The sequence below is a fragment of the Triticum aestivum genome, chromosome 2B, assembly GCF_018294505.1.
Source record: "Triticum aestivum cultivar Chinese Spring chromosome 2B, IWGSC CS RefSeq v2.1, whole genome shotgun sequence".
Classification (NCBI taxonomy): Eukaryota; Viridiplantae; Streptophyta; class Magnoliopsida; order Poales; family Poaceae; genus Triticum; species Triticum aestivum.
Genome location: NC_057798.1, coordinates 6,107,702 through 6,119,074, shown reverse-complemented (window position 1 = coordinate 6,119,074; position 11,373 = coordinate 6,107,702). Strand labels below are relative to the sequence as shown.

The window sequence follows — 11,373 nt, the reverse complement described above, 5'->3', positions numbered from 1 at the left end:
GATTACAAACTTCCCTCCTCCACGCCTATAAAAAAATCCCTTCTCGCTGACGTTGACGACGGCACCCGTGGATGCCGCGTCCGCGACATAATGGAGAAGGCTGCCCACCTGGTCTGGCCTGATACCGTCCATACGCCTCACCTGCTTGGAGCTGAGGAGCTCCATGGTGCAGACCTTGCGCATCTGGCGCCATGGGTCACCGTAGGGGGCGAAGACGATGCCCCTCCCGCCGCAGCCGAAGATGTCCAGCGTCGCGCTGCGAGGCCGGCCAGCAAAGGCAAGGTCGTTGGTCTTCATCACCAGCGCCGCCGCCTCCGCGCTGGAGACGATCACCGTGGGGACCTCGCCGAGCATGAGGTGCATCAGCGGACCATGCCGACGAGACATCTCCATCATCCTGCGGTGCGGGAGCACGCTGGCGACGTGGTGCAAGCTGCCGATGATCGGAAGAGTCCATGGCCCAGGAGGCAGCCGTGGCTTTCTCTTTCCACAGGAGAGCTTGCGAAACCAGAGGGCAACAAGCGTGCATAGAGCTATGAAACACAAACTTAACCAACCCTCCATGGCAGGCTACAAGCTGTTGGCAAGCGCAGCTTGGAGTGAGACGCGGTATATGTATGTGATGTGATCACCTCCAAGTTCTGTTGAAACTGTGAACCTGATGACTCATGAACTGCCTAGTGTATGCAACTATATACAAGTCGAGATTTATTGGTGTACAGAACTAAATTGGTGACAAAAATAGTGTACAGTACTAGACCTCTTTCTTCGCTCTAAATTATATAAATTCCTAGGTTTGCTATCAGGCATAATTTACCATCATCATCAAATATAAATTCCTAGTGGGTGAGTGTTAGCAATAAGCCATGCCTGTGGCAGTGGTGTCCGGTGCATGCGTGCGCTCCGAGTCCGGCTCGTAAGGCGCAGCGGCTGTTAGCTAGAGTTGTGGGCTATTAGTGCATGTCAATGCATGGATGCACGAGCGATGGATAAGGACGTGCATGTAGTGGTTTTGTTAGTGGATGCATGCATGGGTTAGTGGACGAGCATTGTGGCTGGCTTGTGAGTGTGTGCATTGGAGCTAGCTTGGGTATAAAAAGCCCCCCGTGTACTCGGATGCAAAAGTTCGGCGGTATGTGCCGAGCCGAGTTGGTGAAATACAGAGGAAGAAAAAAAAAGGGCCCCGGCGTTCATCGCCGGGGCGGGTGTCCGTCGCCACGGGTGTTTGTCGCCCGGCAAAATCCGTCTCCTCTTGTTTCTGTGATTGTTTGTCGATCCTCGATTCCAACAGTATGTATTAGCTCATGAAGTTCAATTACTTTGAAATGGAGAAAGTGGAGTTCGATGCTTCTAATGACTTTTGCACTAACCCAGGGAAACCAATTTGCACTCTTAGCAGCCCAAACTTTCATACTCAGTTAGCAGCCAGAAAAGAGAAAGCGGCCCAAACTTTCATACTCAGCTAGCAGCCAGAAAAGAGAAACCTTCTCTGCCGGAAGCTTCGCCACATAAGGCATGCTTGGATCCAAGGGACTATTTTTAGTCTGACTAAAACTAGTCTCTTCTAGAGGCTAAAGTTCCAATCACCCCTGACTAAAGAGAGGGTAGAACTAGTCTTGAGACTAAAATTTTTTAGTTAGGAGAACCCTACTAAAATGTGGATTAGTCCTTTCTCTCCTCATTTAACCCCCCTCCTTTAACACATGCAAGTTCTGGATTGGAGTGTTTGGAGGATAATAAATGCTCTTTAACTCGATTTTAATCTATTTAGTATTTGTATCCAAGCATGGGTGAGGCTAGTAAATTTTAGTCCCACTACTTTTAGTCATGGGACTAAAACGTATCCAAGCACCCTCATAGCCGCCAGAAAAAGAGCATGTATGTTTTAGTATTAAAAGATACGTCCGGCGGAAAAAACAACTTGTATGCTTTTTGAAGGAAGATGCAATCACAAACCAAACCAGACCTATAGTGCTATAAACCAGAACAATATTGCTAGAAGCTTCACCACATAGCTTCCGAATTGTTTTGTGCAAGATGCTTGAGTTCGTGATGCCCGTTCTAAATTTGGTGAAGTTTGGACATTCGATGAGCCATGTCAAAAAAGACAAAACGACCTCGGAACAGTGCACAACATCAAACTTGCTCACATGCCTGATTGTTTTTTGCAGACAGCTCCTAAAATGTCCAAACTTCACCACATTTGGCACGGACATCTCGCACTCAAGCATCTTTCATCACAAAAAAATATGATTTTTGATTTTTTTTTACTATTTTTAACGAATTTATTGTTCACACCTGGGCTCATCGAAGCCCAGGATCCAAACGCCGCTCTCTCTTTCTTCGCCATAAATTATTTAAAGTCATAGAGCTTTGTTATAAGTCAAAATTTACAATCCCAAATTAGTTCCACTATATGCATCATTAAATATAGTTTGGTCGTGTTGTACTCCTACATATTAGCTCATTAATTTTTCTATAGAGAAATTTAAATAGAACTAAATTGATTTGAAATGTAGAAAGTGGAGTTTGATGCGTGTAATTCCTTTTGTACTAACCCCATCGCTGAGACCAATTTGCAATCTTCGTAGCCAGACAAGAGAAAACGGCCCAAACTTTCATACTGTATACTCACTTAGCAGCCAGAGAGAGAAAGCTCCTCTGTCGCCAGCAGAGTCCAGACATGCAAGTTATCAGTACCACTACCACTGCACTTGCAAAGCTGCCTGCCATGGAGGGGTGGTTCAGCTTGTGTTTCATTGCACTAGGCACGCCGCTTGCCCTTTGGCTTCTCAAGCTCGCCGGCGCCGGCGGCAAGAACAAGCCACAGAAGCACCAGCTGCCGCCAGGGCCATGGACACTACCGATAATCGGCAGCCTCCACCACGTCGTTAGCCTCGTCCCACACCGGAAAATCACGCGGCTGTGTCGCCGATATGGGCCAATGATGCACCTCAAGCTAGGCGAGGTCGACGCCGTGGTGATCTCCAGCGCCGAGGCGGTGGCGCAGGTGATGAAGACTAACGACCTCGCGTTCGCCACCAGGCCGGGCACGCCGACGCAGGACATCGCCGGCTATGGCGGCAGGGGCATCATCTTCGCCCCTTACGGCCACCACTGGCGCCAGATGCGCAAGGTCTGCATTGTGGAGCTGCTTAGCTCCATGCAGGTCAGGCGCATGGAGAGCATCCGGCCAAAGGAGGTTGGCAACCTCCTGGCCGACATCGCCACTGCTGCGGCGGCCGGCGGCAGCATCAACATCAGCGAGAAGATGATGGAGCTCAGCAACAACGTCGTGTCGCGGGCAGTGTTCGGCGGCAGGTTCACGCAGCAGGACGAGTACATCCGCGAGCTAGAGGTGGTGCTCACCCTGCTAGGCGGCTTCTGCCTCGTCGACCTCTTCCCGTCGTCGCGGTTGGCACGGTGGCTCAGCTTCGGCGCGCGGCGCATGAAGAGGAGCTACAGCCACATGCAATGCATCATCGCCAACGTGATCGAGGTGCGCAAGGCCGCGCGAGCTGCTGGTGATGGCGCCTCAAGCACCCACGACGAGGACCTGCTGGACGTGCTGCTCAGGCTACAGAAGGATGATTCGTTGGCATTCCCTCTAACCACGGAGAGCATATGCGCCGTCTTATTTGTGAGTATTTTTAACAAAAGAAACTTCTTTTTACTGCTAGCTGATGCAAACAACGGCACAAATTTTGCATATGACACGAGATAGGAAAGATTGATTACTTTTGTTCCTGCAAACTTAAATCATTAACCATTTAGTTAACATTATCTATGTCATACATTTCAAGATTATTTCTTTCTGCTCAGAATTTCTGGTAACCCACCTGTTACCGGAATTTTTGATGACCCCCCAGAAACTGTAGTAACATTCGATAAGATTCAAATGACCTCATAAACATGTGAATCATAGTGTGAATGAATTCAACCCGGTCTTTTGCTTTCCAATCACTATTGCAAAGACACGTGTAGCAGATCCAAATACAAGATAATATAAGGAAAAAAACATACTTGACAAACCAAAGACCTAGACATTGATGTTGTCCACACATTATATCTGTTAGCTTTATAGATTTCACCCTTGTGGAAAATTATAATCTTTACTGTTAAGTATTTTCAAAGAAACTCATAACACGAACGCCATGCTATTTGTCTATCCATTATCATGGTGTAGCAATATAAGGGTATGAACCTCATAATGAGTACATATATTCTATCATGACCCCCCTGGGTGGAACACCATGGCTTTGACCTTAATCCTTCTTTCTTTTAATATTGCAACAAACATATCCGCCATAATGTTGAGCGACACTAATGAAAATAAAGAACCCTTGATGGAGATCTTTTTATTCTTGGAAGTAATGTTCTTTATCATCATTGATTTTCACACCAAAGAACCCACCTTGCACACATTTTACCTTCAAGTGACATCACATAAAGGGAAAGATTCCATAAACATTGGTCGTGGAATGAACATTCACTTTACATTGTCATCAGTCTTGCCAAAATCAATTTTGAGAATCCCTTGTCTTTTGATGCAACCCATGAGTAATAAGCCCTTCCACAATATTTTCCTAGCATGAAATGGGTTTTTGTAAGTTTTATCACATCATTAGCAATCGAGGAAATCATGCGCTGCTATGAATTTTGTGAAAGCTCATGAAGATAACCTATGTTGCTTTATTAAGTTTGTTATTCCTTTTGCCACTATAGAGATGCCTATGTCGACTATAAAGTGGTGATGTTTTCTATAAGAATAAACAAACATCCTGATCAAACCACTCAGAAATCATATTCCTCATAAACTTGAATGTCTCATTTTTGCAATTGTGATCTTTCACCTCTTTCTCTGTCAAGTGTAACCCGAGGGGAGGCATATGGCCTCACATGATATCATACCTAGAGAAGTTACTTGCCTTGAGTGCCTCGAAATGTTCTCAAATCATTTGTAAGGGGATTTAGGCTTCAAAGTATGTAAAAAAATCCTTTAGTTCACTTCAAAATACCACATACAATTTTTTCAAATGAAAGGTTTTGTTTCACAAATTGTTTCATTATAAGTGCGGCATATAGAAGTATGAGCTAATTTAACGTACCTTAATTTTCATTTGCAGGATATATTTTCTGGTGCCACAGATACGACGGGAACAACTTTGGAATGGGCTATGTCAGAGCTCGTCCGTCATCCTGAAACAATGTTTAAGGCTCAACTAGAGATAAGAAAATTATTAGGTCAAGATCAAACAATCATAAAAAATAGTAACCTTGGAAACCTCCACTACATGCGAATGGTCATTAAGGAGGTTCTTAGGTTGCACCTACCAGCTCCAGTAATCCCACGGATGGCCAGAATGGATTGTAAACTTATGGGTTATGAGATGCTTAAAGGCGCCACTATATTAATTAATGTCTTTGCAGTTTCTAGGGATCCGAAGTACTGGAAACACCCTGAAGCCTTTTTGCCAGAGAGGTTTGAGAACAACAACTTAGATTACAATGGGACACACTTTGAATTCACCCCCTTTGGTGCTGGACGAAGGCAATGTCTTGGGATGCTATTCGGCGCGTCAACCTTAGAGATCACTTTGGCAAACCTGCTCTATCACTTTGATTGGGTGCTTCCTGGGGGGGCAAGTCCAGAGTCATTGGATATGTCTGAAAAATTCGGGATGACTGTAGGTAGAAGTTCTGACCTACAACTGATAGCTATTCCACGTGGGTGCATCAAGGACATGTAGGCATATATAGAAATGTTCAAGCACACGGAAATATATATATCCTTATGAACGAGATTATTTGTGTAATAATATGTTGCATTGACCAAAATAATGGAATGGCACACATTCCATTTCTGTACTAGAAAAATATATTAGAAAGGATTAAAGATGATTCACTAAAACTATTTTCTTGGCATCCCATCCACTCATTCTACCTCCTTTGGCCGGCACCCGATAGCAACAGCCGATCACTGCCTCAATCATATCACTTGCTTTACCATGCCACCTCACCATTGACTTCCTTCCTTGCTTCCTCATATCTATTTTCTTCTCCACGCACAAATGACATCAACCATACTTAAATATGCAGACAATCATATGCTATCCCTGTTGTGCACACCCGACCACCTTGTAGTTGTGACAACACCATCTCCCTTGGCAATTATGAAGATGTTAAGTTGGCTCGTCAACATAGAAACTTTGGAATCTTTGATGGAAGTTGTACATTCAGGAATCTCCTCAACAATTGTCAACATTATGTGCATCTTCCATGTTGCTCAAATGGTTGGATTATTCTGGTACCAGTGGTGGCTTGACCATCGAGATGGATTTGCTTCCTTCCACATCATTGGGAGTATTGGCAAGAACAACTTGATAGCCACTAGCACAAACGTATTAGTACTTTCAAAAAACATTTCACGCTCTTATTTTATGAATGTAATATACCTTCCATGTTCTATAGTTTTCATATGAATTTGTCCAGTATCTTCCTGTGGGAAGCCACCAAGTTCAACCCCTTCGGTTGTGGAACCAAGTATCCTATTTTCTTCAAATACTTTACAAAGGTGATTTGCAAATAAAAATGACACTAAGGATGTGCTCACATGCATCTAGGACCACGCAAAAACTAAAACCATGTGGCATTCCTATAAAATTCTAGAATGTAGTTATTCCATATTGTCAATATATACTAGAACAACCATTTGAGAAAAAAATATGCAAGCTGAAGATCTACTAATGAAAAGTTTTGGCTATGCTCACCCTAAAGCCTTTCATGTGGGCCATCATACTGGGTCCACTTTGATAAAATTATGAACTTCAGAAGCTTGTATATTATCTTGAAGCAGCCAATAGACCACTTTTTGTGAGACCACCTATATAACGCTCATTAACGTCATATATGAGAGGCGGCGCACACTTTAGCGATGATGGGCCGGGGGCCCAGTTCAGGTCGATGTGGCTTCCCAGTGTCAGCCTCACTATCTTTTGCGAGAGATGGTGGTACATTCGTGTGTTGGTCATTTTTTTGTGGTCTTCTTGCCATGGTTTTTCTAGAATTATTTAAGCATAATAAAGTGTTCGTTGTGGTTTCCAATTAATGTTCATCACGTATTCAAAAAATCTTTACCATGTATTAAAAATCGTCCACTGTGTATAAAAAATTGTTTCGCCATTTAAGAAACCGATCACCATGTAAGAAAATTTCATCCTGTAAAAAAAATGGTCACTTTGTATTAAATTAATATTTACAATGTTAAAATAAAATGTGCACTATGATTAAAAAATGTTCATCATTTATTTTAAAAAGAAAAGGAAAAAGAAAAAACAGAAAAAGGTAAGAAACCGATATAGATAACCAAAAAAGTGGAAATGAAAAACGACAACAGAAAACTCAGAAAAACTTGCAGCAGTGATGCTAAATGAAACAGCAGGAAAAAACTGGAACAAAAACCAAAATAGGAAACCACCAAAAAACGCTGAGAATCACAATGAAAGAAACCGCAGGAAAAACAGGAAAAAAAAAACTTCAGCACAAAAGCAAAAAATAAAAAGCTGGAGTAGCAACACAAAGGAAACAGCAAAGACCGAGCCGGCTCAATTTGGGGACGTCAAATAGGATTGGCCACATTTTACTATTTTAACCGGGGGACCGGCCATGCCAATCACAAATCCAGATATTGATATATAGAATTATACGATTCTAACTGGGGGCAAAATATACATCACTTATTGCAGGCGTTAGCACCCGTGCTGCTCACATGCCCATTAGCACATCGATGTTGATACGATGCCACCTGGCTTGACACATCTGAGGCTAAAAAACATGGACGTTTGTACAAAAAGAGAGCCAAGGCTTAAAAAAAGCCTGGACGTTCGTGCAAAAAGGGAGCCCACAACATGTGCATATAAAAAAACAGAGATAGATATTGTATATTTACATTTTTAGCATTCGGTATTTAATTGAGAAATCAAAAAAAGTTTATATGAACAACTTTTGTCATATTATAAGAAAACTTCGTTTCATTTTCAAAAGTATTTGAGGTTTTAAAAAAAATCATGAATCTAGAACAAAGTATTCACACATTTTAAAAAAGAAAAATATATACTTGTAACTAAAAGTGTTCATGCATTTAAAAAATGTTCATCTAATTAATAAAGTGTTCATGTATTTTTTTTCAATATGGTTGTATAATTATAAAAAAATCACATCCCTTAATAAATGGTCATTTATTTTACAAAAATTCCATTTACGTAAAGAAAGTTTGGCCATAGGTCGATAGTGTTCACATGTTATAAATAATGTCCATGATATCGGCCAATTATTTATATATTTAAAACTAAATATGTAAATAAAATGGAATTTCAAAAGAAACTTAAAAGGGTAAAACATTCCCTTCATCCCATATTAGTTGACCCTCAAACAGATGTATCTAGCAGTGAAATATGTCTAGATACATCCATTTGAGCGTCAATTAATATGAGACGAAGGAATTAGGAAATAGGAAAAAAGCAGGAAACTAGAAATTGAAAAATGAAACCTAGGAAAAACAAAAACCTAGAAAATTATATAAACCGAGAAACTAAACAGAACCGACAGCAAGTGTTGCGAAATGATTCATGTTTTGTTTGTCAATGGGCTATCGACTCGCTTTTCCCCTGCTATAGACCGCATATAGGATTGGGTTTTAACTTCCTCTGTTTGCGTAAGTAGGAATTATATTATCTATAACTGAAATCATAGGTGATTGTAGGAAATTGACTTGCCATGTTAATGAATACTAGGTGATAGCACGCGCATTGCTGCAGAAATCGGTTGCAATATATTTCAATGAGATTTGATAGTGTGAAATATAAATATTTTGATTAACAACATGTGAATCAGAATTAATAAATACATACGACTTATAATATTTATATATAGTTAAAAAATATTTGTTCAATATAAGTAGAATTATAAATATTTTCTCATGCATGCTTGCATGTGGCGATGGGTGTTTTTCACATGCATGGTTGCATATTGAGGTGGGCTTTATGTCATCCCATTTTTTAATATGACATGTATGCATGTAAAAATAAATTAGTGGGATCACTCTCTAAGGTATATAGAATAAGATGCACACTGTTTGATTCGGACTCGCGTGTTATACCCTCATAGGAAGGTGGGGTTGTGGGGACATGTGTATTCGAGGTTCCTATAATATTGTACTGCCGTATATATATAGAACGAAGCACTTTCTTTGGTGGAACAGGCTATATATATATAACTAATCTGGTTACTAGCCAGTTGTGCGGTCAAAGTTTCCCACGACCAATGAGGCAATGACGTGTGGAAACATATTCAAAGGCCTCCCGGCTTTGTGAGCGACCATCTTTTCCGGCTGCTAAGATCATATCCATGGGAGCGTGACACTGACAGCAGGCTGCTATCATTTTCCTTCTTTCTCTACGAACCAACCAGGGGCTATGGCTTTCACTCATGATCTCTGTCTGTATGTATGCGCTGACACTCATAGCCGATGGCTATGGCTTCTACCCATTGAAAGGTCTCTCGGCTATGTTGTATGTTCCACGCATGTTCCGTCTATACCTTGCCTCCTATATGTACGCATGCTAGCTCACTATATTATGTATCACTCGGCTGAGCGACGAACTGACCATAAGGTAGTTGCATGTGTGCCATGGAGGCCACGTTACGTTTCATAGCTCTACCCATCCTATTATATCTTTGGCTTCTCAAGGACCCCACCATGGCGATCTCCATTGCTGATGTGGTCGGCCGAGTCCGCTCCGTTGCGGCCTCGGCAGGCGCTGCTGCGGTGTATGTCAGCAAGAAGGTGGCGGCGCTGAGCAATGACATCACGAGCCTGGCGGTGTTCGAGGGGCAGGAGGAATGGACATATATACCACCGCGAGGCCGACGAGATCATTGACCTGCCGGCTGGCCTCTTCCTCACCGAGCACTTCCCTTCATTGCTGTTGGGACATCGGTTCGCCAACATCAAGCTCCAGCATGCAGGACGACACATCATCACTGACATCCTTGATAGGGGAACGAGGACGCTGTCTGTTGGGTCCATTAGTGTTATTGTATATCATCCCATCATGTGTCTTTTTTTTGCGAGGATCCCATCATGTGTTTTCATAAATAATAATTAGAAAAAGAGCATGTGTGTTGCAAGGAGAGAAAAAAAAATACCACATGCCCCTGACCTAATAACCATGACTCATGACCCCAATAGGGCACAATCCTTGATTTCAACACATGTCATTTCATCTGTGTTGCCTCTTATTCTCCTTCCCACCCTCGCCGACGGTGGGTTCAATGCTCACATAATCACAAACTTGTTTGAATGTGATCATTCCTAAGGCGTCCCTCCCTGGTATAAGATGAGAAATCCACGTTTTTGTTTCCTGCGAGGTTATGGCGAGGTGTGCATACATGGTTATACATGGTTTCGTGACCAATCTGGTTTTGCTGACATCCTTTGTTGTAAGTTTTCCAATGTGACATACAATTCTATTTCAAGTTAATCCATTAGTATATCGACAATCACATATAATATATAAATATTAAAAATGGTACTCCCTCCATCCTGATATATATGGTCTAGTACATTTTTCGAGATTGTCTTTGACCATTAGTAAAATTAATAATACATGAGAGGTATGTTACAAAATTATATCATTCGAAGCCCCTTTCACATATAAATTTGATAGTATGCTTTGTGTAACATGCATGTCATATATTATTGCTCTAAACCATGGTCAAAGGCAACCTCAAAAATGGTATTAGGCCCTATATATTTTTTATGAAGAGTGTATCTTTGTGATATATGTCAAGTTGAATGTGAAATGATAAACAATATATGGGATGATGTATGATGATAAACATTGTGTGCAACATCGAGCTTCTATTGTACTCCCTCCTTCCCAAATATAAGGCGTGCTTGACTTTGCACGGTCTTTAACGCATAACTTTGATCACTAATATATACACAATTATGTAAATTTAGCATGTATAAATGGTATCATTGTGTTTGTCTTGTAAAATAGTTTTATCTATATATGTTTACACTAATTATGTCGACATACTATAAGTGAACATTATAGTGAGAATTGTGCATCAGAAACCAAAAAAAAGTATTTTAGAATTTACGTTGTTACTTTTAGAATTTACGTTTGGCTACGAATAATTACATTCATATTGATTCACTACACAAAAATCGGTATAAGAAAAGTAAGATATAAGTGATTAAATCATAAATTTTACATTTATATGTGTATTTTATACAATACTTTTATGTTCACAATTTTACATCATGTCAAATACTGTTTTTGACTGACATAAATTTTCTTAAGTTCT

General features: G+C 41.2%; 1 protein-coding gene across 1 annotated transcript; it reads left to right on the top strand.

The window, feature by feature from the left end:
* Positions 1 to 2,731: 2,731 nt before the first annotated feature.
* LOC123039853 (desmethyl-deoxy-podophyllotoxin synthase-like) lies at positions 2,732 to 5,750 on the top strand. Its single transcript, XM_044462855.1, has 2 exons — positions 2,732 to 3,640; positions 5,127 to 5,750. The coding sequence occupies exons 1-2, from the start codon at positions 2,732 to 2,734 to the stop codon at positions 5,748 to 5,750; spliced, it is 1,533 nt and encodes a 510-aa protein (XP_044318790.1).
* Positions 5,751 to 11,373: the final 5,623 nt, after the last annotated feature.